This window comes from Felis catus, chromosome B4 (assembly GCF_018350175.1).
Source record: "Felis catus isolate Fca126 chromosome B4, F.catus_Fca126_mat1.0, whole genome shotgun sequence".
NCBI classification, from domain to species: domain Eukaryota; kingdom Metazoa; phylum Chordata; class Mammalia; order Carnivora; family Felidae; genus Felis; species Felis catus.
This window is the reverse complement of record NC_058374.1, coordinates 42,553,493-42,580,661: the sequence shown is the minus strand read 5'-3', so window position 1 is coordinate 42,580,661 and position 27,169 is coordinate 42,553,493. Positions and strand designations below refer to the sequence as shown.

At 39.0% G+C, this 27,169-nt stretch overlaps 1 protein-coding gene across 1 annotated transcript in view; it reads left to right on the top strand.

Annotated features, from left to right (window-relative positions):
* The first annotated feature begins 16,238 nt into the window (after positions 1 to 16,238).
* Positions 16,239 to 27,169, top strand: part of CD163 (CD163 molecule) — a 29,988-nt gene continuing 19,057 nt past the window's right edge. Inside the window, 6 exon segments of the mRNA XM_011283764.4 lie at positions 16,239 to 16,402; positions 17,529 to 17,615; positions 18,611 to 18,931; positions 21,905 to 22,225; positions 24,036 to 24,356; positions 25,064 to 25,384. Of these exon segments, the coding sequence (XP_011282066.4) occupies positions 16,372 to 16,402; positions 17,529 to 17,615; positions 18,611 to 18,931; positions 21,905 to 22,225; positions 24,036 to 24,356; positions 25,064 to 25,384 (1,402 nt within the window). The 5' untranslated portion in view covers positions 16,239 to 16,371.

The following is a 27,169-nucleotide window of genomic DNA, read 5'->3' as shown; positions in this document are numbered from 1 at the left end:
ATTTTCTGAAATGTTTGTTTAGAATTGGTATTATTTTTTTCCTTAAATATTTGTTAGGATTTACCAATGAAGCCAATGGGGCTTGGAATTTTCAATGTGGGAAGATTTTTTTTAGGATTTTTTACAGGCTATTTCTCCTTTAGTGGGCTTTCATAGTCTGTCTTTTAGGGAATTTGTCCATTTCATATAAGTTGTCAATTTATTGGCAAAATTTTTTATATTTCCCTCTTCTCCTTTTTAATTCTGTAGACTTTACAGTGATTCCCATTCTTAATATTCCCATTCTTAATATCAGTATTCTTAATACTGATCATTCTGGCTTTAGTTTTATCCATTTTTTTGTATTTTCTTTAGTATTTCCTGTCTTCTACTTACTTTGGGTTGGATTTTCTTTTTTCTTTTCTTTTCTTTTCTTTTCTTTTCTTTTCTTTTCTTTTTTTTTCATGAAGATAAACTCTTTTCTTCTTTACATATTTATTTTGGATATTCCTTACCTAGATTAAGAAAAAACACAGATTTGAAAAGCACAATATCCCTTTTATTATAATTTCTTTATATATAACTTTTTCAACCTAGATTCAGATAACTACCTGTCTTTCCCATCAAAAGAGAAGGATCCTGTACATTACGACAGGTACAAAAAGGGCATTAGGGAATAAAATACTTTAAATTAATCCAATTTAATTTAAATTAATCCAATTAATCCAATTGGAAACTTCTCCTATTTTCCTGAGTAACTTGGAAAGTGGGAAAAAGACAGAAGGAGAGAAAAATGGTACTTCAAAGAACCAGACTGTAATAACCTTAGCTGGGTTTACTACAGTCTTTATATTTCTTCCAACAGGTACAAAGGAGGTTCAAGTGCTCTATGTAGTTGCTTTTCCATACCTGAATTTTGTGTTTTAACTCCCAGTAATCCTGGCTAGTGTTTATGCAAACTCTCTGAAGCATAGTATGTCTCAATTATGCAGAATAACCGTCTCAATGATGCAGAATAATATGCAACCACAAACAAGGGAGAAGCACATCTCCCAGAAGTAATCCTTAGATCTCAACTACATTTTCCGAATTCAGAAGTGCCAATTCAAGATGGAGAGTATGCAGTGGGAAGAGTTATTAAAACAGTAATACAATTTGACAAAGAGTAGGAAATGCAAAATTTTAAGATTAAGAGACCTCCTTGGAAGGACACTGAAGTAAACATCATGAGAAGCAGACAGGGAAAGGGAAGAAAGCCTCACATAAGACAGTTTTTACTTACACTCTTCTGTGCTAGCATCCCTTTCTCAAAAGCAAAAAAGATAAAGTCCATGGACAATATTTTTTTTCTTTGAGAAGAAAATTGAAGCCTCTTTTACTATATACCTTCGTAGACTTACAATATAAATTTATTATTTTATTTCCCTTTATTACTTGTGTGATTAAGTTTTTTTAGAAGTATGACTAACAGGGGCACCTGGGTGGCTCAGTCACTTAAGTGTCGAACTTTGGCTCAGGTCATGATCTCACAGTTCGTGGGTTCGAGCCCTGTGTCGGGCTCTGTGCAGGCAGCTCAGAGCCTACAGCCTACTTCCGTTTCTGTGTCTCCCTCTCGTTCTCTGCCCCTCCCCCACGCATGCTCTTTATCTCTCTCAAAATAAATAAACATTCCATAAGAGACTCTTAAAGACTGAGAATAAACTGAGGGTTGATGGGGGGTCGGAGGGAGGGGAGGGTGGGTGAGGGGCACTGAGGAGGGCACCTGTTGGAATGAGCACTGGGTGTTGTATGGAAACCAATTTGACAATAAATTCCATATTAAAATAAATAAATAAATAAATAAATAAATAACCATTAAAAAATTTAGAAGTATGACTAATGGGCATGTGTATCTCATTTTTACAAGTTTCGTTGTGTCATTTATTTTTCTTTTAGGGGTTTTTAATAGTCACCTAGATCAGGCTTTGGAAACTTTGATGTACTTATGAACCACCGGGGAACACTAATAAGAGACAGATTCTGATTTACTAGCACTGAGATGGGGCCTGAGACTCTCCATTGCCAACGGGCACAAGATGATCCAGATGAGGAGCTGGGACCCATACTTTGAGACTATGCACCTAGATTATGTCTCTTCACTGTGAGTCAGTCTCCAAGTGAATATTTTCTTGATGGAGAAAGCAAAAGAAAATGCATTCTCAGTTCACTCAGCCTGCAGTGTATTACCGTGCAGTTTCTTTACTCTTTTACAACTTTAAATAAAACGAATTATACTTCTAGTACAGTGAAAGGGGACTGTTTTAATTTGATCACTTTATATAACTACAAATTTACTTCATTTGGATATTGGCCCAAGTATCCAAATTCTGAAAGAATAATGCTGAGGCAGTTCATAATTTATTTATTTATTTTTTTGGTGGATCAGTTGTTTGATTGTCTTTGATCATATCTTTTTCTTTTTTTCCCCTCTTTTCAAATTTTTATTTAAATTCTAATCAGTTAGCATACACTGCAATATTGATTTCAGGAGTAGAATTCAGTGATTCATCATTTGCATTACACTCAGTGCTCATCACAATAAGTGCCCTTCTTAATACCCATCACCCATTTAACCCATCCCCTGCCTACCTCCCCTCTAGCAGCCCTCAGTTTTTCTCTATTGCTAAGAGTTTCTTATGGTTTGCTTCCCTCTCTCTCTTTTTTTCACTTTCCCACATTTTCATCTGTTTTGTTTCCTAAATTCCCACATATGAGTGAAATAATATATTTGTCTTTGACTGACTTATTTCGCTAAACATAATACATACACTCTACCTCCATCCATATTGTTGCAAATGGCTAAATTTCATTCTTTTTTATGGGTGAGAAATACCACATCTTCTTCATCCATTCTTCAGTCTATGGACATCTGGGCTCTTTCCATAGTTTGGTTATTGTTGAGAATGCTGCTATAAACATTGGGGTACATGTACTCCTTTGAATCAGCATTTTTGTGTCCTTTGGATAAATACCTAATAGTGCAATTGTTGGATCATATTTTTAACTTTTTGAGGAAACTCCATACTGTTTTCCAGAACAGCTGCACCAGTTTCCATTCCCACCAATACTGTAAGAGGATTCCCCATCCTCTGCAGCCTTGCCAACATCTGTTGTTGCCTGAGTTGTTCATTTTAGCCATTCTGACAGGTGTGAGTGGTGTCTCATTGTGGTTTTGATTTGTATTTTCCTGATGATGAATGATGTTGAGCATCTTTTCATGTGTCTGTTGACCATCTGAATGTCTTCTTTGGAAAACTGTCTGTTCATGTCTTTTGCCCATTTCTTCACTGGATTCTTTGTTTTTTGAGTGTTGAGATTGGTAAATTCTTTATAGATTTTAGATACTAACTCTTTTATCAGATATGTCCTTTGAAAATATCTTCTCCCATTCTGTAGGCTGCCTTTTAGTTTTGTTGATTTTTTCCTTTGCTGTGCAGAAGTTTTTATCTTCAGGAAGTCCAAATTGTTCATTTTTGCTTTTGTTTCCCTTGCCTTCGGTGATGTGTCTAGTAAGAAGTTGCTATGGCTGAGGTCAAGGAGGTTGCTGCCTGTGTTCTTCTCTAGGATTTTGATGGTTTTTTGTCTCACATTTAGGTCTTTCATCCATTTTGAATGTATTTTTGTGTACAGTGTAAGAAAGTGGTCCAGTTTCATTCTTCTGCATGCTGTCATCCAGTTTTTCCCAACATCATTTTTCCATTGGATATTCCTTCCTGCTTTGTTGAAGATTAGCTGACCATATAGTTGTGGGTCAATTTCTGGACTCTTGTTTGTTGGGAGATTTTTGATTACTGATTCAATTTCTTTGCTGGTTACGGGTCTGCTCAAATTTTCTATTTCTTCCTGTTTCGGTTTTGGTAGTTTATAACTTTCTAGGAATTTATCTATTTCTTCCAGATTGCCCAATTTGTTGACATATCATTGCTCATAATATTCTCTTATAATTATTTCTACTTCTGTCGTGTTGTCATCTCTCCTCTTTCATTTGTAAGTTTATTTCTTTGGATCCTTTCTCTTTTCTTTTTGATAATTCTGGCTAGGAGTTTATCAGTTTTGTTAATTCTTTCAAGAACTAGCTCCTAATTTCATTGATCTGTTCTACTGTTGCTTTTTTTATTTCTGTATCATTTATTTCTGTTATAATCTTTATTATTTCCCTTCTTCTGCTGGTTTTAGGCTCTATTTGCCATTCTTTTTCCAGCTTCTTTAGATGTAAGATGAGGTTGTGTATTTGAGGCTTTTCTCGCTTCTTTGTGTGTGTGTGTGTGTGTGTGCGTGTGGTTCATTTTATTTTATTTTACTTTAATTTTATTTTTTTAATTTACATCCAAATTAGTTAGCATACAGTGCAACAGTGATTTCAGGAATAGATTCCTTAATGCCCCTTACCCATTTAGCCCATCCCCCCCCCTGCACCCCTTCCAGTTACCCTCTGTTTGTTCTCCATAATTTTTTTCTTTTTTTTTCAGTTTTTTTTTCTTTTTTTTTTTTAATTTTTTTTTTCAACGTTTATTTTTTTGGGACAGAGAGAGACAGAGCATGAACGGGGGAGGGGCAGAGAGAGAGGGAGACACAGAATCGGAAACAGGCTCCAGGCTCCGAGCCATCAGCCCAGAGCCTGACGCGGGGCTCGAACTCACAGACCGCAAGATCGTGACCTGGCTGAAGTCGGACGCTTAACCGACTGCGCCACCCAGGCGCCCCTCCAGTTTTTTTTTCAACGTTTATTTATTTTTGGGACAGAGAGAGACAGAGCATGAATGGGGGAGGGGCAGAGAGAGAGGGAGACACAGAATCGGAAACAGGCTCCAGGCTCCGAGCCATCAGCCCAGAGCCTGATGCGGGGCTCGAACTCACGGACCGCGAGATCGTTACTTGGCTGAAGTCGGACGCTTAACCGATGGCGCCACCCAGGCGCCCCTGTTCTCCATATTTAAGAGTCTCCTATGTTTTGTCCCTATCCCTGTTTTTGTATTATTTTTGCTTCCTTTCCCTTATGTTCACCTGTTCTGTGTCTTAAAGTCCCCCTATGAGTAAAGTCACATGATATTTGTCTTTCTCTGATTGACTAATTTCGCTTAGCATAATACCCTCCAATTCCATCCGTGTAGTTGCAAATGGCAAGATTTCATTCTTTTTGATTGCTGAGTAATACTCCATTGTATACATATACCATCCATCAATGGACATTTGGGCTCTTTCCATACTTTGGCTATTGTTGATAGTGCTACTATAAACATTGGGGTACATGTACTCCTTTGAAACCACACACCGGTATCCCTTGGATAAATACCTAGTAGTGCAATTGCTGGGTCGTAGGGTAGTTCTATTTTTAATTTTTTGAGGAATCTCCATACTGTTTTCCAGAATAGCTGCACAGCTTGCATTCCCACCAGCAGTGCAAAAAAGATCCTCTTTCTCCGCATCCTCACCAATATCTGTTGTTGCCTGAGTTGTTAATGTTAGCCATTCTGACAGGTATGAGGTGGTATCTCATTGTGATTTTGATTTGTATTTCCCTGATGATGAGTGATGTTGAACATTTTTTCATATGTCGGTTGGCCATCTGGATGTCTTCTTTGGAGAAGTGTCTATTCATGTCTTTTGCCCATTTCTTCACTGGATTATTTGTTTTTTGGAGGTTCAGTTTGATAAGTTTTTCATAGATTTTGGATACTAACCCTTTATCTGTTATGTTGTTTGCAAATACCTTCTCCCATTCCTTCGGTTGCCTTTTAGTTTTGCTGGTTGTTTCCTTTGCCGTGCAGAAGCTTTTTATTTTGATGAGGTCCCAATAGTTCATTTTTGCTTTTGTTTCCCTTGCCTCCGGAGACGTGTTGAGTAAGAAGTTACTGTGGCCAAGGTTAAAGAAGTTTTTGCCAGCTTTCTCCTTGAGGATTTTGATGGCTTCCTGTCTTACATTGAGGTCTTTCATCCATTTTGAGCTTATTTTTGTGTATGGTGTAAGAAAGTGGTCCAGGTTCATTCTACATGTCGCTGTCCAGTTTTCCCAGCATCACTTGCTGAAGACACTGTCTTTATTCCTTTGGATATTCTTTCCTGCTTTGTCAAAGATTAGTTGGCCATACGTTTGTGGGTCCATTTCTGGGTTCTCTATTCTGTTCCATTGATCTGAATGTCTGTTTTTGTGCCATTCTTGCTTCTTGATAAAGGCCTGTAGTGCTATATACTTCCCTCTTATGACCCCATTTGCTGCATCCCAAAGGTTTTGGACTATTGTGTTTTCATTTTCATTGACTTCCATGTACTTTTTGTTTCTTTAATTTCCTGGTTAACCCTTCATTCTTTAATGTTCTTTAATCTCCTTGTATTTGTGGTATTTCCAAATTTTTTCTTGTGATTGACTTCAAGTTTCATAGCATTGTGGTCTAAAAATATGTGTGGTATGATCCCAATCTTTTTGTATTTGTTGACGGTTAATTGGTGACCCAGTATGTGATCTATTCTGGAGAATGTCCTATGTGCACCCAAAAGAATGTGTATTCTTCTGCTTTAGGATGAAATGTTCTGAATATATCTGTTAAGTCCATCTGGTCCAGTGTGTCATTCAAAACCATTGTTCCTTGTTGATTTTCTGCTTAGATGATTTGTCCGTTGTTGTAAGTGGATGTTAAAGTCTCCTACTATTTTGTATTATTATCAGTGAGTTTCTTTATGTTTGTGATTAATTGATTTATATATTTGGGTGCTTTCACATTGAGGGCATAAATATTTACAATTGTTAGATCTTCTTGATGGATAAATCCCTTAAGTATGATATAATGCCCTTATTCATCTCTTGTTACAATGTTTTAAAATCTAGTTTGTCTGATATAAGTATGTCTATTTTGGCTCTCTTTCAATGTCCATTAGCATGATTGATGGTTCTCCATCCCGTCACTTTCTGCAGGTGTCTTTAGGTTTAAAATGAGTCTCTTGTGGGCAGAATATAGAGTTGTCTTATTTTTTTTTAATCCATTCTGATACCCTATGTCTTTTGATTGGACCATTTAGTCCATTCAGAGTGATTATTGATAGATATGAATTTAGTGCCATTGTATTACCTGCTAAGTTGGTGTTTCTGGTGATATTCTCTGTTTCTTTCTCATATTTGTTGTTTTTGTCTCCCCGCCCCCCCAGTCAAAGTGAACCCTTTAATATTTCTTGCAGGGCTGGTTTAGTTGTCATTAACTCCTTTAGTTTTTGTTTGTCTGTCCTATTCTGAATGACAGGCTTGCTGGATAGAATATTCTTGGCTGCATAGTTTTCCCATTCAGTACGTTTGAATATATCCTGCCACTCCCTTCTGGCTTGCCAAGTTTCTATGGACATATCTGTGAACCTGATCTGTCTTCCCTTGTGGTTAAGGACTTTTTTCCCTTGTTGCTTTGAGGATTTTTTTCTTGTCTATTTTATAAATTTGACTATGATATGTCAGTGATGGCTGGCTTTTGATGAATTCAGTGGAAGCTCTCTGTGCTTCTTGGATGTTGATGTCTGTGCCCTTCTCTAGATTAGGGAGGTTTGTAATTTATTTGTTCAAATAAGCCTTCTGCCCCTTTTTCTCTCTCTTCATCTTCTAGGACTCCTATGATATGAATGTTACTGTGCTTTAAGGAGTCACTGAGTTCCCTAAGTCTACATTTATGATCCAACACCTTTCTTTCCCTCTCCTTTTCAGCCTCATTATTTTCCATAATTTTATCTTCTATGTAGCTGATTTGTTCATCTACTTCATCCATCCTTGTTGTCATGGCATCAGTTGGGTTTGCATCTCAGTTATAGCATTTTAAATTTTGGCCTGGCTAGTTTTTAGTTCTTTTATCTCTGCAGTAAGGGATTCTCTAGTGTCTTCTATGATTTTCTCAAGGCCAGGTGTATAATTGTTGTTTACACTCCAGTTCAGACATCTTACTTATATTTATTGATTAAATCCGTGGTTGTCACTTCATCCTGTTCTTTTTTTGGGGGAGTGGGTGGGAGGGGATGAATTCTTCAGTCTTGTCATTTTTGTCTAGATCACTGTTTTTATTGTGTGTGTGATTGTTAAGAAAGACTGTTATATACCTGCTCCTGAGAGTAATGGCTATATGAAGAGCTCCAAAAGAGTGGGGAGGAGGTGTGCTATATGCACACTTCTGTTGTGTTTTGGATGCTCCTACCCTCAGGTCAGTCCTCTGCAGGGTTTCTCCTTGCCTGCAGTGGGGTTGTTTGGACCTTGTTCACATGTGGCAAGTTTTAACCAGGTGTGTTTTGGTCTGCTTGTTAAAAGAAACTAGATCAAGAAGAAGAAGCAGCAGCAGCTAGATCCCATTTCCCCTAGAGCTGAAGCTTTACAGCACTCTTGGATCAATAGACTTGGTGCATGAGAAGGGTTTGTGCTGGTCTTCTGCTGCACTGATTCTTGGGCCAACTTGCCCTAGTGGAGATGCAACTGTAGGATGAAGGGGGGTGGGGCTTGGTATATGCAGCTCCAGTCTCCACTGGGGGGTGCTGTCTCCTCCCTGGAGCCAGAAGTAGGGAGTTCCCTCCCACCATTGTTCAGGAAGCCCTCACAGAAGAGCAATCACCCCTCTTGTGTCTGTGGCTTCTGTCAGATCCCTGCCTTCATCATGTCTGCCTCCTAGCTGTCCATCTGCCAGGTGGCACAGTACCCTTGTGTTTTATCTCAGGCACGTGGCTGAGTTTCAAAACTCGTAATTTTAGGGACCTGCCCAGTGTTGATTTGTGGGATCCTCTAGGGGAGGATCTTGCCATGCTTTTGCCATTTGCCAGTTGGTCCCAGAAAAGCGGTTGCACAACTACACAATGGTTGGGAGTTTATGGTAAAGTGCAACAGAAAGCTGGTACCAAGATTTGCTGCCCTCAGTCAGTGTCTTTGTTCCTATCCTTGGGAATAGGGCATCACGTTGGCACTGCTGGTTCTCTTGTTCCCTGAGATGCCATGCTACCATTCCCATATGCATTCCAGGAAGGGGTACTGCTTTCCCCCTCACAGCCCCGGGATCCTCAGATCATGTTACCCACACCCTGGTCTCTACCCTCCTTCCCCAGTGGAGGACTGCCAAGCCTGCCAGGTGATGGCATGGACTTCTAAAACTTCAGACTTTGCACTCTGCTGGTTATAATAGCTTGCAATAGTTAGCCCCTATCCTTTCCCAGTCAATGGTTTTAGGGAAGAGCTTTTCTTGTGCATTCTCCTGCCTGCTGCTTCACTCTTTCTTTCTCTCTTTCTCTCTCACTCCTCTTTCTGCGATCAAGGCTCCCTTCTTTCTGTAGCACCTGATGTTCTTTTCGCCCCCAAATCAACTTTCTGCAGCTCCTACCTTCTACAAGGTGCTCATTTTTCTACTTGTAGATGTAAAGTTTTGTTCTCTCAGCCCTCAGATTGATTTCTTGGGTTTTCAGAATGATGTGGTATTTTTCTAGCTGTGTTCAAGGGATGAGCCAAGCTTGGGGTCCCCCTACTCCTCTGCCATCTTAACCCCAAGGACAATATTTTAAAATTGATTGCAAACTGCTATAAAAATTTACTGAAGCAAACTGTAGGCAAATGGTATTTGTGCAGAGGACAAAAGAGGAGTAGGAACAGAAAGTTTCTAATTAGAAATAGCTTGTTGCTTTTGGAGGGGAGGAGTGTGATATAAGAAAGACCATATTTTCCCTCTATCTCATAAAGTTTTTTAATGCAGTTTGCTTTTGTGTGGGTGATTAAAATATCTGATGACTAACTTACAGAGACAAAGGAGAAGATAAATGTGATGAAGACAAAACGTAAGTGTGGGGTATAGATGCTAAGGAATGAAACAGTACGAAATGGTCTTAAACTGGGAGTGGAACAATTTTGTTGGAAACCCACTCAATCTATCTGATTATTTTTTCTGATGTACTCAACATATGAAAGTCAATTCCAAATCCTTGCTGTGGGCAGGAAAGCATATTCTACATCTCTCTGTCTTTATTCCATTTTCTGTGGAATACAGGATGGCAAATTTGTCACACTCTGAAAAGAAACAATAGTGCATTTAAGACCATTCACTGTAGGTAGGTGTCTGACACCCTATTCCTTGTGGTCCCTACCGCTGGCACCACTTTCAAAATTGATATTTTGTTACCTCTCTTTTTGGGGAAAAATAATCAAAGAGAAAATTTGTAGTTTTAGTGTTTGTGAAAAACAAGTTGTTTCTTATTTTGAGGTCAGTAAAACTTCATTCTTTCCAGCAGCCATCCCACATTTCTGACAATGAATAGGACAACCCTTTAACTCCAGCTTATGAGGTACACAGAAGGACAGAAACTATGCTTCTCATTCTCTAAAAATGAGCCAAGGGACACCTGGGTGCCTCAGTTGGTTGACAACTTGACTCTTGATTTCAGCTCAGGTCATGCATGATCTCACAATTTGTGAGTTCAAGCCCCACATCAGGCTCTGTGCTGACCGTATGGAGCCTGCTTAGGATTCTCTTTCTCTCTACCTGCCCCTCCCCTGCTTGTTCTCTCTCTCTCTGTGTCTCTGTCTCTCTCTCTCAAAATAAATAAATAAATAAATAAATAAATAAATAAATAAATTCAAAATATACATAAATATAAGACAAAATAGGTTTTTAGTCTTTTGGGACTTAGGAACTTCTGCAAAAACACCACCTGTCTCTCCCATGGACAGTAATAAGCAATCCACACCAAGAAAATCCTTATCTCAATGAAAATGATAATTCTTGGATTTTCAGGTGAAAGCCAAAGCCATTATTATTATACAGATTATTAATTTTGTCTATGGAAGTCTTTCCTTTTCTGAAGTGTGATTAAAAGAGAAACCATACAGAGAAATTTTCTTTGTCTTAAAACCGTATGACTCATGGACTATTCTTTCACTAATGGCGGTGTCCTTCAATAATTGAGGCCTGGAATGAACCAATGATAAAGCAAAGCAAAACCAAAAACCAAGCAAAGGGCACGAGTTGGGCCAATAGAAAGGCACATGGAAAGAAATGATGGGTGGGGGGAAAGTATAAAAGAAGAAAGAAAGGAAGAAAGAAAGAAAGTAAGAAAGAAGAAAGAAAATAGATTCACAAGAGAAAATCTTTTATTTGTAAGTCAGACCCTAAATAATCCTTCTCATCCCCTCAAAATTCCTAAATCTCAATGCTCTAAAACTCAAAGAGCACTAAGTACTGAAAACCAGCATCTTTCCCTAAAACTGCTTTTGAAAACACACTACGCTACTATAGTGATTTTGCTAGTGCTGAGAATCACCTCTCTTTAAAGGATACTGAAGAGCTATGATTTTAGAGGCTTGTTGGGCTTCTTCAACCCTATATCTCGCCTTCAGAAGTACCTTTTATGGAAAGAACCCTAGGTCAGAATAATCTAAAGTAATATAACCTCTCACAGCCCCACAAAATATGGCAATGAAGGCCAGAAAGAAAAGAAAAGAAAGAAAAGAAAAGAAAAGAAAAAAGAAAGAAAAAGAAATAGTAGAAAGAAAGAAAATAAAAAAGAAAGAAAAAGGAAAAGAAAGAAAAGAAAGAAGAGAAGTCAGACTTTCCATTAATAAATAAGGAGTTTCAGGTTTCACAACACAAAACACACATATTCAAAATGCAAATTTCTGCCATTAGTCTGGGACTTTTCTCACTGATACAGAGCCCTTATTATGTTCAGAGAAACCATTAGAGGAGGGTAGCACTCTCCCTGTTGGGAGTCTGTCTCCAAGCAAGTGAGTACCACTAACTAGATGGAGGTGTTGGGAGGGGATCGAAGTTCTGAGGTCACAGAGGAGGGAGGTGGTCTCCACGAATCCTTCATTTCCAAAACCCAGCAGGGAATGGAGGAAATGGGGATGAGTGAGAGAGGTAGGTGTATTGTTTTAACGGCTCACCCTGCTAAGGGCCTAAAGTGCCAAGTCAAGCTGCCAGCCTCCAGATATTAGAACTGTATAATGCTTTGGGGGTAAGTGTGCTGCACTGGGAAGAAGCCAGAACCATATGGCAGCAGTGAAGTGGAAGGGGTTTAGAGGACAGTGATACACTATCAAGAGTTAAAAGCTGATCCAGAATACATCAGAGCTACAGGTTGGAGAGAGATCTGCCAGTCCTCTTCTTTTTCTAAGGTGACAATTGGTGACATTTATTTATTTGTTTATTTTTAATTTTATTTTTTATTTTTTAAAATTTACATCCAAGTTAGTTAGGATATAGTGAAGCAATGATTTCAGGAGTAGATTCCTTAGTGCCCCTTACCCATTTAGCCCATCCCCCCTCCCACAACCCCTCCAGCAACCCTCAGTTTGTTCTCCATAGTTATGAGTCTCTTCTGTTTTGTGGTGACATTTATTTTTCATTTCTTGTTTAATATAGGAGTTTAGTGTTATAAATTTCCCCTTGCATACTATTTTAGTGACATCCCACAAATTTTGATGTGTTTTATTTTCATTTTTATATGTTCTTAATATTTTTAATTCCTTTTTTATTTCTTCTTTGACCATTGGATTATTAAAAGTGAGCTATTTAGTCTCCAGATATTTGAAGTTTTCCAGAGATATGTTTGTTGTTGATTTCTAATTTCATTCCAGAAATGATCAGAGAAGATATTTTGTATGATTCAAATTACTTTAATATATTGAGAATTTTTATATGTCCAGAAATATCTTAGGAAATGTTTTGAATGCACTTGAAAAGAATGTATATTCTCTTGTTATTGAATGAAATGTTCTGTACATGTTGATCAGGTTAAGTTGATTGATAATTTTGTTTCATTCTACTATACTCTTACTGATTTTCTGCCTAATTGTTCTATCAATTATTGAGAGACAGAGATTGAAATCTCCTATCGTAATTATGGATTTGCTATTTTTCCTTGCAATTCTATAAGCTTTTGCTTCATGGGTTTTGAAGATCTCATGTCAACTTCATAAACATTTAGTATTGATATGTACTCTTGATAAATGGACCCATATACCATTATGAAATGATTTTCTTTGTCCCTGGAAATATCTTTTGCTCTGAAATCCATGTTCACTGATTTTAATATAGCCACTCTGCCTTTCTTTTCATTGATGTCAGCACAGCTTCTTTTTCCATCCTTTTACTTTTAACCTATCTTTTTCCTTTATATGATTTAGGCATCATATAGTTGAATTTTGCTTTTTAAACCAGGCTGCTAATTTCTGCCTTTTAATTGGGTGTACTTAGACCATTTACATTTAGTGTGATTATAGATATAGTTGAGTCCAAAACTATTATCTTGCTCTTTGTTTTCTATTTGTCTAATCTATTCTTTCTTTTTTCTCTCTTTATGGCTTCCTTTGTATTAACTATCTTTAATGATTCCACTTTATCTATTTTATTGGCTTAAGAGCTATAATAGCTATAATAGCTATTTTATTGGCTTAATAGCTATAACTCTCTGTTTTGTTATTCTAGTAGCTGATTTAGGTTTATACTATACAATTTAGCTCATCGTGGTCTACCTTGAAAAGATATTTTGCCACTTTATATATAGTACCTAAATTTTTTTATCATATTCTTCCATTTGTCTACTTACCCTTTGTGTTATTATTGTTATTATTATTAATTCTTCTTACCTTTTAATTAGAACATGTCATTTATGTAATTTAAAAACACAAACAGGCAAAATTCATTTTAGAAGTCTGCACATATGCATATTTGAGGATCTGCATCAAATATACTGGAGTGCTGCCCCATGACAAGGGCTGGGGAGAGAAGAGGGTGCAGGCTGGGGACAGAAAAGGGTAAAAAAAATGAAAGTGACAAGAAATAACAAATAGAGGAGTCATATATTCAACTTTTTAAAAAAGAAGACACATTTCTTATGCTTGCTATATTAAGACTAGCAAGTAAGATGAGCAATAAATAATTATAAAAAGTATGAGTTACAATCTTCAAAGTACAGGCTATATGATAGACAAATAATGACAGTAAACGGTTTTCAAAATTGGAGTGTCAGAAAAATGCTTTGGTTTTACATTTTATCTTGTAGCAATATTGAGGGTGACCGGAGGCAAGGGTGGTAATGGAAAGAAATGAGAACAAGAGTAAATGCAGTGAAGGTAGAATGTTATTTTTTATTTTTTTTAATGTTTTATTAAGTTTATTTATTTTCAGAGAGACAGAGACAGAGTGAGCGGGGAAGGGGCAGAGAAAGAGGAAGAAAGAGAGAGAATCCCAAGGAGGCTCTGCTCTGCCAGCACAGAGCCTGATGTGGGGCTTGAACTCACAAACCGAGAGATCATGACCTGAGCCAAACTCAAGAGTCAGACACTTAACCGACTGAGACACCCAGGTGCCCCAATTTTTTAAATCTACTAACAGTATAAGAAGGGCCTAATTGAAAAAAAAAGTAGTAGAGGAATGAAATGAATAGACCACTGGAAAATTAAAAAGATAAAAATCTTAGTGAACAAAAAATTTTTGCTTCCATTAAAGATGAAGAAAAAAGAAGTACCTTTATCCTCCCACCTGAAACAAGTGAAAAACAGACAAAACATATGAAACAAAAATTTTCAAGACACTGAATATCAGGCAACAAAGGACAGTAATCTGTAAGAGATGAGAAACTAACAAGGTAAATCCCATGATTGCTCTAGTTTACTGCCCTGAGTTTCCACGCCATGGAATAGACCTTTATAATATAAAGTTCAAATTCTTTAGCGTGGCCCATGATGTCCTTCCTCATGTAACCTTTGTTTACCTCTGCAGCCATAATAACATTATCAACAACACCTATTACTGTAACAAAATATAGATGTTATCAAGAGCCTACCATTTGGCAAAGGCTGGTGGGTGTCTTGTTGAAAAAGAAGACACAGTTCCTATCCTTGGGGTATTAAGAGTAGCAAGTAAGATGAACCACAAATAACTATAAAAAGTATGAGTTATCATCTTCAAAGGGCAGGTTACCATGAGTGCACATTTTCTGGAGTAATTCAAGGTTAAAGTTATTTTTCCTAGTGAAGTGGTGTTTAACTGAGACATAAAAGATAGATGAGTAAGAGTTAGCCCGGTGAAAGACAGTACACACAGAAGGAACAACGTGGGTGAGAGGTTAGGTATGTCCAAGAAATGGACAGATGTCAGTATGCCCTTGAGGAACTGGATTGTAGTGAGTGTCTCCTTGGAAGACTGGGGATGCTTCTTTAACTCACCTGTTCTGGTCCCCCACTAATACCTAAGAATATTTATGCCATCATGAATCATCAAATTTCCATGTTTTCACACGCCTGTATTGTTTCATATGGGTTGTTTCTTACGCTTTGAATCCTTGTAGCTTTTCTTCTTTTGGGCAAAGTCCTCCTCATATTTTAGGACACAACTTAAGCATGTCCTCACGGAAAAGGGTTTTCTGACTGTTTATTCCTGTATCCCACTTGGTATGACCTCTTTTTTTCTCTATTTTTCACCCTGCGCTTTGAACCTATGTTTATCATCGTTAACGTGTGTGTTTCTGTCCCTCGAGTTTGCGTTACTTGGGGCTAAAATTATGTCTTGTAAATTTTCATTTCACCATTTTTAGGATCTGTAATGGTCATGGCTGACTTTATTGTTGCTCTTCATTTCATCAGAAAAGAAATACAAGTGCTGTTGTATACACAATCTACACAAAATTATTCATTCATACCACATTTGATTATGGTAATAGTATTCAAAGTGCTTATAATGATAAAAAATTATTTAATTACACTTTGCTTGTTTCCCTTTAGCTTTTTGGCACAACTTGACTGCATGATTGTCCTTTTGGTTTCTTTTTTCTTTTTATGTTTGTTTTTGAGACAGAGAGACAGAGCACGAGCAGGGAAGGGCAGAGAGAGAGGGAGACACAGAATCAGAAGCAGGTGCCAGGCTCTGAGCTGTCAGCACAGAGCCTGACACGGGGCTCCAACCCACAAAGGGCGAAATCGTGATCTGAGCTGAAGTCGGACGCTCAACCGACTGAGCCACCCTGGCGCCCCTATCCTTTTTGTTTCTACTGTATTTGTCCAAAACAAAGTACAGAAATATAAATATTCGTTTCAATAACAACAGTCCATGAGTTAATATTTCCCCTTAATTTTTGTAAATCCGTGTAAATATTTCTCAATTTCCTTTGGTTGTTTCATGTCCCATACTGCAGAAAACATGAGTATGAAAGGGAACCTCAGTCTTTTGAATGACTTCCCTTTTTTGATTGACTCCACCTCCTGTTATGTAGCCTTTCTGGATTTGTATGTGTGTGTGTGTGCAGAAGTGAGATAATGTTTTAGAATTTTTAGCGGTCCTCTTCTTTAGCAGAACACTCCTAGGGAATAACACAAGAGGATTCAGAAAGCATTCAAACTTTGGACTGGACAAACTCAGAATGGTGCTACATGGAAACTCTGGACCTACTGGTAACATTTCTTATTTATTCCCCATTTACCTTTTAATGTAGCATAAAATGATTCTGGCAGTCAATGGGTCTTACATAATAGTGGTTGGCATCAGTAAGGGATGGGAAACGGACATGAAGCTTCCATGGCAGTAACTTGTGTCTGCCATAGATTCAAAATTGAAGGTGGGAGATAAAGATTAGATTTGGCATCCATTTCGTCAAACCGCTGAGGTGAGACTCAGAAAGGGGCTGAAATGAACTGAACAGTATTGAGTCTGGAAACAATGGTTAGAAAAGATAGAACGCGCTGGAATGAATATTGATTGAAAGTTGATCACCTAGAGGAACTTTACAATAGCATCCCTGCGTGTTGAAATCTGCTTTCTGATTTCTATGAATGTGCTAAACTCATTTAGCACTTTTAATTTTTTTTCAGAGCTTTTTTTTTTATCGAAGGATAGCATGCCACATGAAAGCATGAGTCATAAGCTTACAGTTCAGTGACTTATCCCAAAGTGGGTGCTCCTGTGTGGTTACCAAAGTATTCGGACTTGTACGCAAGTGTTGGGTTAGAGTAAGACTAAGAAGTGAGAGTGATAAAAGCTTTAGAGTTTTACACTCTATACAATATTTTGGTTTTTCACAAAGAAACATGGTCACTTTATTCCATCAATGTTCAGCTACTCGTTAGCAGACAGTATACCAGGTATTGGTGAAACAGCGCTGAACTTGATAGGTACAATCCATTCCCTCATGGAACTTTCCACCTAACCATCTGGATCAAGTGGGCTTGGAGACTGGGACCTCTGTAGTTGAATATTGTTTTGTGCCTGTGGAGGGAACTGCTCCCTGCTAAATTTCACAGATGGTGTTTTGATTTTCCAGGTCTTAAAGTCTGCTTTTGAAATTCTTCTCCATCCTCAACTTGCTTCCAATTCCTCACCTCTGGGTTGCCTACCAACATGAACAGTTTCAAAGCTATTTCATTGAGACTGTATGATTCTGGGTGTGAATGTGTCCATTCCGCCTTGCCATTTTGAAGGAAAGGTTCTTTGTCTTGGTTGGACATTCCTTGTTAATCTCAAAATTCTCCAAAGTCTCTTTGGGAAGACAATACTGTTGTCCTTTTTTTTTTTCCCCCATAGACTTTAGAAGATGGTTTGTTCTCTTGAGTCCCTCCACTGTGGCTGTGGTCTCAGTTCTCAGTTCCTGCTTGATCACCAATTCTCTTGGTGAGTGCTTTGTCAAATTTACTTGCAGTCTTAGCCAGTCTGACAAAAATTATTGAAAAGCAAACAATTCTCCTGAAGGCTGAACAGCATCTAAAAAACACACTTCACGATTTCAAAGGATCAGATATTAAAAGTACAAAGTAAGATCCTAACCACGTGACATCAAAAAAGGAACAAAATATTAGCACACTTTCCCCCCAAATAAAATAAACTGTTACACGGGGGGGGGGGGGCAGTGCATTTTGTTTAAAGATTTGAAATAATGTCTACCTAAAAAAAGAGGGAATAGGGTTTTTCTGGAGAAAAACCTCAGAATTATTGGGATGAAATGGAATTTTCGGAACACTTCAATAAATTCAAATGCCAAAGTTTACCTAAAAATGTACTGAGGGAGGTCAGATATATATGCGTGAGAGCACAGATTCTTAGGTTATTTAAAATAATCATAGGATGGGAGCTGAGACCTTTGGGAGTGGTTGGGAGGGAGAAGGGATTATTTTATGGTAGGAGATAGTAGGAAAATATCTCCATCTCAATTTCCATTTAAGTAGAAAAGTTTTGATCAGATTGCGCGTAGTACTTTAAAAATTCCTGGTGTTTTACATACATGTATACAATGGGTGTTAAATTCCTTATGACTGGTCTTTTCATCTTTGCCACCTTAGGAATTTGGAGAAACTTACATGGCTCATCCCTATACAATTCTGAAGTATCCTCTTTTAATAGTAAACTTTCCGTGGAGATTATGCAAGTTGACATTATAAAGAATATCAGAATTGTGTTACTTAGCTTTACTGGTTTTAGGTCATTACTTTATCTGAAACCCGTGATGCTGATACGTGTATTCCCAAATAGCATTCTCCTATCGTCCCGTGGATGAGGCCAGGCATGTTTCTCCAATTTGGCTTTGACAAATAAATAGCAATCGAAAGAATACTAATTTTCAACTTGCTCTTTGGATCCCGACCAACTGCTGCCTTTATGCATTGTTGCAGGGGAAGCAGAGAAGGAGCTGAGGCTGGCGGACGGTGAAGACAGGTGCACTGGGAGAGTGGAGGTGAAAGTCCAGGAGGAATGGGGAACTGTGTGTAATAATGACTGGGGCATGGATGAGGTCTCCGTGATTTGTAGGCAGCTGGGTTGTCCCACTGCCATCAAAGCCACTGGATGGGCTAATTCCAGGCCAGGCTCTGGACGCATTTGGATGGATCATGTTTCTTGCCGAGGGAATGAGTCCGCTCTCTGGGACTGCAAACATGAAGGATGGGGAAAACATAATTGCACTCACCAACAGGATGCTGGTGTGACCTGCTCAGGTAAGACTTGCAAAAGTCCAAGCCTCCGGTGCCTGGGTGGCTCAGTCAGTTAAGCGACCGACTCTAGGTTTCATCTCAGGTCATGATTTAGAGATTCATGAGTTTGAGCGCTGTGTTTGGCTCTGTGCTGACAGGGGAGCCTGCTTGGGATCCTCTCTCTCTCTCTCTCTCTCGCTCTCGCTCTCGCACTCTCTCTCAATCTCTGCCCCTCCTCAGCTTGCACGCATGCACACACACACTCTCTCTCTCAAAATAAATAAATATTTTTAAAAAGTCAAAACCTTGACATGAAATGCTTTGTGGGAGGAACCAATATGTAGATGGGTTGAAAACGAAAAGGGGCCAGTTCGCTGTAAGTCCTCCAGTCCATGTATAAAACTACCCAAGCCATTGCCAATAGACCAGAAAATGCATGACAAACCCCCTAAAAAAAAAAAATCAAAAGATTCTGAACACTGCAATCGACAAGGAAGTGACCAGTTTTAATTTTATGGTCAGTAAACCTCCTATGAGTTTCTACTCCTTACATAAAAATATCATGATATCTAAGTTCATTCCTTGTCCTCTTTCTCAGTGACGCACAGCTTTCATGCATTCACCTTTTTGTCCATTAACTGCTAATCGACTTATTGGATCAAGAAATAAATATTCCTAGCGCTAATCCTGGAGGAAGGATGTTTTGCAAAGTATTATTGCTTTCTCCGGTGCACAGTGCAGTTCATTTCATTTACATGGTGGTTTTAATTTGCAAAACATTTCGTAAACTTTATCTCAGTTGACCTTACAATAACTCAGAAAGTTATGGGTCAGACCCTTCTGCTGACAGATCCCAAGGTCATATTTATGACCCAATTCAGATTCCTGGGCTTCCCATTTCTCCTTGCTCATTTCACTGGCTTTTATCAACTCTCTCACCTCCTAGCCTCTTAGAGACCATCTCCTCCACGGGACTGGTTTTAAAAAGGACTAATCCCTATGCAGACATTGTGGTGTACGTGAGCAAGACAGGCTAGGATCTAGAAAAATGAGGGACAGAATTCCAACTCAGACACTCTTAATGTTATTTTGTTAAACCTTTCTGAGCTTCAGTTTCTGGAAACTCAGTGCTTAAAACATGTGGAGCTACTGGTCTAGTAAGTGGTAAAAATTAACTTTAGTTTCTGCATAGCTCACTGTTTCTCATTACTTGACAACTCAGTTCTCTTTCTTTTCCTTCCTTCCTTCCTTCCTTCCTTCCTTCCTTCCTTCCTTCCTTCTCTCCTTCCCTCCCCTCCTCCTCCTCCTCCTCCTTGTCTGCTATCATTAATCATTATGGGGGAAGATTCGGAACAACAATAGTAACATCTACATCGAGCATCTACAGCAAAGTTAAAAATCATGATAAATTTTGCCAGGCTCTCACTATATTGCAATACAGAGCTGAGTGTTTAAGCCGAGACCCCAGTGCAGCTTTTAACTCTTGTTTTCAGTGTTTTATACTTAAGGATAGAACTAATCAAATTTGTTTTGGGAAGTTTACACAGCTAAAGCTCCAACTGGTGCACGCCTAGCCACTCAATGACTCCCTAGTTTCACAAGTTTTCAGAACCCGTATTTCTGAGATTTCCCCACCCTGACTAATGCTCAATCCTCAATGCTCTGCCTCTTGGGAGATTTTGCTATTATCACACGCACTGGGACGACAGAGTATAACAGTGAAGACAATAAACGCTGGTGTTAGACTGTTTTTTCTTTTCACATCCTGGCTCTACTCTCTTCTGGGTGTGTGATCCTGTGACAATTAGGCAAATTGAGAATGTTCTAAGTAGGGATAATGGACAATTAGGATCCTTACATGGTGGGGGATTTTAATCTTTTAAAGACCAACTAACAACTAGGATTTTCATCTATACCTGCTTGCCAAAGACGATGTTTTACAGATTAAAATTTGCTTTCTGTTTTGTTTTGTTTCCTGTGACAATTAGGCAAATTGAGAATCTGTGAAGGAGGGGTAGTGGAAATAATATATAATGCCTAATGTTCTGAAGAAGGTAGCATATATGATACATCCGGGACACCACATGCCTATTTTAATTGCGAATTATTATTTTTCTTACTATAAGTTGTCAGGATAAAAAAATCCTGTTAAGCAGAGGTCTTTGCCTGGTATTTAGAGCTTTTAAAAGTGGGTTACTTTCTCAAAAAAAAAAAAGCTGATGTAAACATTTTGTTTAAGCACAGATTTTGTTTTTCGGATGTCCCCGAATTTCATCCCAAATCTCCTTTTCTTGGGTATTTTAGTTCTCACAGAAAAATCTAGGGAAGAGTGTATAGAGAGAATTTTCTTTATGAGAAAGCTGTTCTTTGCTAAAAATGGTACCAGATGCGTTGGGGAAGGGGGTAAAAAAGCTTTGATTCAAACAGGATATTGGTAGGAAGTGAATTATTTTGATTTATTTTTCCTCAACTTTTATTAATTTGGTGTACCAGAGGGTGCTTTTGCAAACCGTTGCACATGCTCATGCATTTTTGTTTTTCACTTTTTCCTGTTTCTAATCTTCATGCTCTCAACTGTTGCTGATAAAGCGAGATTAAAATCAAGATTTCAAATGTTCAACAAATGACCAGCTTGCCATTTTTTGCTACTTTGTTGTTTGGACCAATTTTATTTTTTCTAGTCTTTTAAATAGGTGTTTGGAGTCAAATTTGTCTATTTCTACATAAAAGAGTGTGTGTTCAGTCTTAATCCTGGAGGGAAACAAAACAAAACAGAAAGCAGATTTTAATCTGTAGAGCATCCTCCTTGGTAAATAGGTATAGATGAAAATCCTAGTTGTCGGTTGATCTTTAAAAGATTAAAATTCCCCACTGTGTAAAGATGGGCAGCGTCCAAAATGAGGCACCATTTTCAAAAACAGCATCAAATCTCAAGTATCCAGAGGAAGCTCATTTCCTAAAATCACTTCTGAACTCTGGTTCTTTTCTCTGCTCCAGATGGATCCAATTTGGAGATGCGGCTGATGAATGGAGGCAACCAGTGTTCTGGAAGAATAGAGGTCAAGTTCCAAGGACAGTGGGGAACAGTGTGTGATGATAACTTCAACATAGATCATGCTTCTGTGGTTTGTAAACAACTTGAATGTGGAAGTGCTGTCAGTTTCTCTGGTTCAGCTAATTTTGGAGAAGGTTCGGGACCAATCTGGTTTGATGATCTCGTATGCAGTGGAAATGAGTCAGCTCTCTGGAACTGCAAACACGAAGGATGGGGAAAGCATAACTGTGATCACGCTGAGGATGTTGGAGTGATTTGCTTAGGTAAGGACTGATCCGGGTCTGTTCTGTTCTTCATGAGAGGACAAAAGAAAGGGGGTGAGAGTCTCAAAAGCTTGAACTCTTAAAACCATAATGAAGCCTGCTTCCTTGATCACTTTATTGCCTAATTTCTGGTTCCTGATCTGATACCTGTGGAGTTTTTACCGCAGCTGAAATGAGGCTCCCTGCGTTAGCGGGGAAGGATGAACAGTGAACCGGAGGTCCAAGTCATGAAGCTAGAAGGAGGTGTTTAGAGAATAATCCAATCATCCTCCCTCTTCCCCTGTACCACTCCCCACCCCTGCCAAAAAAAAAAAAAAAGAAGAAGAAGAAGAAGAAGAAGAAGAAGAAGAAGAAGAAGAAGAAAAAGAATTAAGGAAAAAAAAACCCAGCTTAATTAGCAACTTGTGCTTTGTGGATGAGTTTTGAAAAGAAATCACACCCCTTATCGTTCTCTACCTGCAGAGGGTTTAGCCACATTAAAACCCACCCCTTCCCAAATATTAGTTCAAATTCACGGAATCAAATGATAAAAATTAATTTGGTTTTCTATTAAGACCCCCTTGATGCTAGTGCTACGGTACAAATAGGTTCTGTGTCTATCTGGAGACTTTCATGTTCCATGTTTACTCAGGGCAAAGGGACATTGGATTTGCATATACAGGAATGACACTCTCCTTTTGTCACTTGAGTTCTTATGTGGAGGCAGACCTAGTAGGTCTTGAACCCCAGAGAACATTTAGAAAATATAGTAGAGTGAAGATGTCCCTATATTCACCAGATACCTCCCCCTTCCCGGCCCCCCCTTTTTTTTTCAAATGAGGAAACTCAATTCAAACCAACTTTAAGAAAAGAGAATACTGACTCAGGAAACTGGGGAATCCACGAGGTACAGTTGGCTTCATGCATGGCTGGATCCAAACACTGAACCAATGCCATGGGGGGTTTGGTTTTTTCCTTCTTAAATTGGCTTTTTTGTTGTTGTTGAAAAACATGACCATCTATTGTTCGGACCATAAAAAATGGGACTCCTACAGAGAAGATAGATTTTGTTAGCTGAAGAAAGCGAAAGGGATATGGGAGAGAAAAAAACCACAATGGTACCTCCCATTACCATTTACCCACCAAAATCCTTCTAGGTCCTCGACCAGTATATTTCTTCTCAATGCTGAGGAATCATAGTAAACAGCATTGTGGCTGCAAATGCTAAAACCACCAGAGGAAAAGGGCAATTTGTTTATTGTAAGATACCACTCAGAATCACGTTCTGTTCTTTGAGGATATTGATTGGGGGGAAGGTGAAAGTAGTCATGATGAGGTCCCTTTTCTCTTTGCTCACTTTTGGACTGAGGAGCTGGTCCATCTGTCAGGTCCATCTATCAATGGACACTTGGGCTGCTTCCATAATTTGGCTATTATAAATAATACTGCAATAAACACAGGGGTTCACGTGTCCTTTTGAATCAGAGTTTTTGTATTTTGGGGGATAATACCTAGTAGTGCAATTACTGAATCATAGGGTAGTTCTTTTTGTTTTTTGAGGAACCTCTGTACTGTTTTCCACAGTGGACCAGTTTGCATTCCCACCAATGGTGCACAAGGGTCCCCTTTTCTCCACATCCTCGCCAACACTTGTTTCTTCTTGTCTTTGTGATACTGGCTATTCTGAAAAGTCCTGTCTTCTTGCCCAAGGCACTCCTTCTTCACATCCAGTGATTTTCAGTGGTATTATATCACTCTTTTCTGTCTCTATTTATATTTGCCCCTTATTCTTGTTTCTTTATCACTGATTTGTTTTGTGTCCCTCTTACAGATGGAGCGGATCTGAGCCTGAGACTGGTGGAAGGAGTCACTGCATGTTCAGGAAGATTAGAAGTGAGATTCCAAGGGGAATGGGGGACAGTGTGCGATGATGGCTGGGATAGCAATGATGCTGCTGTGACATGTAAGCACCTGGGATGCCCAACTGCCATCACCGCCATTGGTCGAGTTAATGCCAGTGAAGGAAGTGGACACATTTGGCTTGACAGTGTTTCCTGCCACGGACACGAGTCTGCCCTCTGGCAGTGCAGACACCATGAATGGGGAAAGCATTATTGCAACCATAATGAAGACGCTGGTGTCACATGTTCCGGTAAGTTAAGAGAAAAACAGAGAAGGAAGGACTTGTGTTCTTTAGGAGTAGGCATGGGGAGGAGACGTGAGCGATAGAAATGTCTGCTAATGTCCTTGTTGGGGATTCTTTCACAGTCGTGAGTAATCTTAAACATAGTCTTTATTTGGCTGGTTTGGAGGGTTGTCTGACTATTTTGTGCAGTAATTATTCAGGCTGCTCTCAGGGACCACATTTAAGATTCTAAATCTCCCTGGAGCTCCGAGACACAAAATGTTAGGTCTTTTTCAAATATCTCTGAAATGCTGCCATTGACAATTTTTTTCTTATTTATTTATTTATTTATTTATTTATAGAACAAGCTGGGGAGAGGCAGAGAGGGGGACAGAAAATCCAAAGCAGGCTCTATGTTGACATCAGAGTGTCCGATGCAGGGCTCGAACTCACAAACCGTGAGATCATGACCTGAGCCAAGGTCAGACGCTCAACTGACCTTGGCGCCACCCAGGCGCCCCCCCCCCCCATTGACAATTTTTCTTAAACTTGGAACCTATAATCCTGTTTTTAACCAAAATCATGGCCTCTACTGGCCATTAAAAAAGCCAGGGGATGGATAAGCCATAATTTCCAAATGCCTCAGTATCTGGGAAGGAGCAAGGTAAAGAATATATCCTTTGGGAGCTAACCTCCATGTGTATCTGTGGACTAAGTGTGTGCTTCTTTTGCAGATGGAACAGATCTGGAGCTGAGACTTGTAGGTGGAGGCAGCCGCTGTGCTGGGACAGTGGAGGTGGAAATTCAGAAACTGGTAGGGAAAGTGTGTGACAGAAACTGGGGACTGAAAGAAGCTGATGTGGTTTGCCGGCAGCTGGGATGTGGATCTGCTCTGAAAACATCCTATCAGAGTTATTCCAAAACCAAGGCAACAACAACATGGCTGTTTTTAGGCAGCTGTAATGGAAATGAAACGTCTTTCTGGGACTGCAAGAATTGGCAATGGGGTGGACTTAGCTGTGATCACTACGAGGAAGCTAAAGTTACTTGCTCAGGTAAGACTTTCTACCAACATGTGAAGAACGTGAATTCCAAGAGTGTAAATTTCCAGTAACAGCCTTGAAACTGATGAGAGACATCGGTCCCTAGGACTAGACATCACTCAAGCAACCAGAAAATATCTATCCCATTGCGCAAATTTCAGAGAAACTTGTCTTTCATTTTGTACCTTTGTTTTGTTTTATTTTTGTGTTTGCTTTTTGTCCATTTTAGCTTTTGAGTAATTTTTCTTTTTCTTTTTTTTGTTTTTTGCTTTTGTTTTGATTTAAATTCTGATTAGTTAACATACAGTGTAATATTAGTTTCAAATGTACAAGTTAGTGATTCAATACTCACAGGGGTGCCTGGGTGTCTCAGTCAGTTAAGGGTCCAACTTTGGCTCAGGTCATGATCTCACAGTTCACGAGTTCAAGTTTGAGCCCCACGTTGGATTCTGTGCTGACAGCTCAGAGCCTGGAGCCTGCTTCTGATTCTGTGTCTCCCTCTCTCTCTGCCCCTCCCCCGCTCATTCTCAGTCTCTGTCTCTCTCAAAAATAAATTAAAACATTTAAAAAAAATACTTACATACAACACCTGGTGCTCATCACAAGCGCCCTCCTTAATACCCATCATCCATTTAACCCATCCCCCTGCCCACCTCCTCTCTGGTAACCATTCATTTGTTCTCTATAGTTAAGAGTCTGTTTCTTGGTTTCCCTCTCTCTCTTTCTCTTCTTTTCCTTTGTTTGTTGGTTAAGAAACAAAACAAGACAACTGAGTCATTTTTAAATCCGTAGAAATATGAAAAATTAAGAAGGATCAAAATTTTTAAGGTAGACCTTAAAAGTGTCTTTGATGGGAAGGTCAACCAAATGATTTTGAAAAGTATGTGATTTTAAAAAGTAAAAGGATTTTCTTCTTTCCGAATATTTTTGTGTGTTTCCCTGCAACCTCTTTTAAATGTTCCCAAATGAGCTGTGAGTTGGCCTGGCTTATGGATAATCTCTAGTATTTTATGCTAATCACATTTATACGAATGCTAACATTGTTGAAAAGTGGTGCCTTTTTAACAACTGTAAGGTAACATATTGCAGATATGGTAAAAGAAAGACTTCAGAGAAAGCAATGTAAGAGCAAAACCATTGAACACATGGAGATCAAGTCATACGGTGCTGTGTGTCCACGAACCAATGGCTTTATTCCGGATACATCCTAACCTAGTTGTGCCCCTGGGTGCATTCCCTGATGTTACACGGTAGAAGTGTCTACTTCTATTTACATAGAAATTATCCTCTGACTGTAAAAAGACAGTTTTTTTAAGATGCAAATTTGAGGATACATATCAGCTTTTCAATCATCCTTCTTTTCATTTTTTTTTTTAATTTTTTTTTTAACGTTTATTTATTTTTGGGACAGAGAGAGACAGAGCATGAACGGGGGAGGGGCAGAGAGAGAGGGAGACACAGAATCCGAAGCAGGCTCCAGGCTCTGAGCCATCAGCCCAGAGCCCGACGCGGGGCTCGAACTCACGGACCGCGAGATCGTGACCTGAGCTGAAGTCGGACGCTTAACCGACTGAGCCACCCAGGCGCCCCATTCTTTTCATTTTTAGAAAAGATTTCTGTAGGGTGCCTGGGCGGTTCAGTTGGTCAAGGGTACAACTTCAGGTCAGATCATGATCTCACAGTTCTTGAGTTCAAGATTCAGCCCCGCATTAGGCTCTGTGCTGACAGCTCAGAGCCTGAAGCCTGTTTCAGATTCTGTGTCTCCCTCTGTCTCTCTGCCCCTCCCCTGCTCAGACT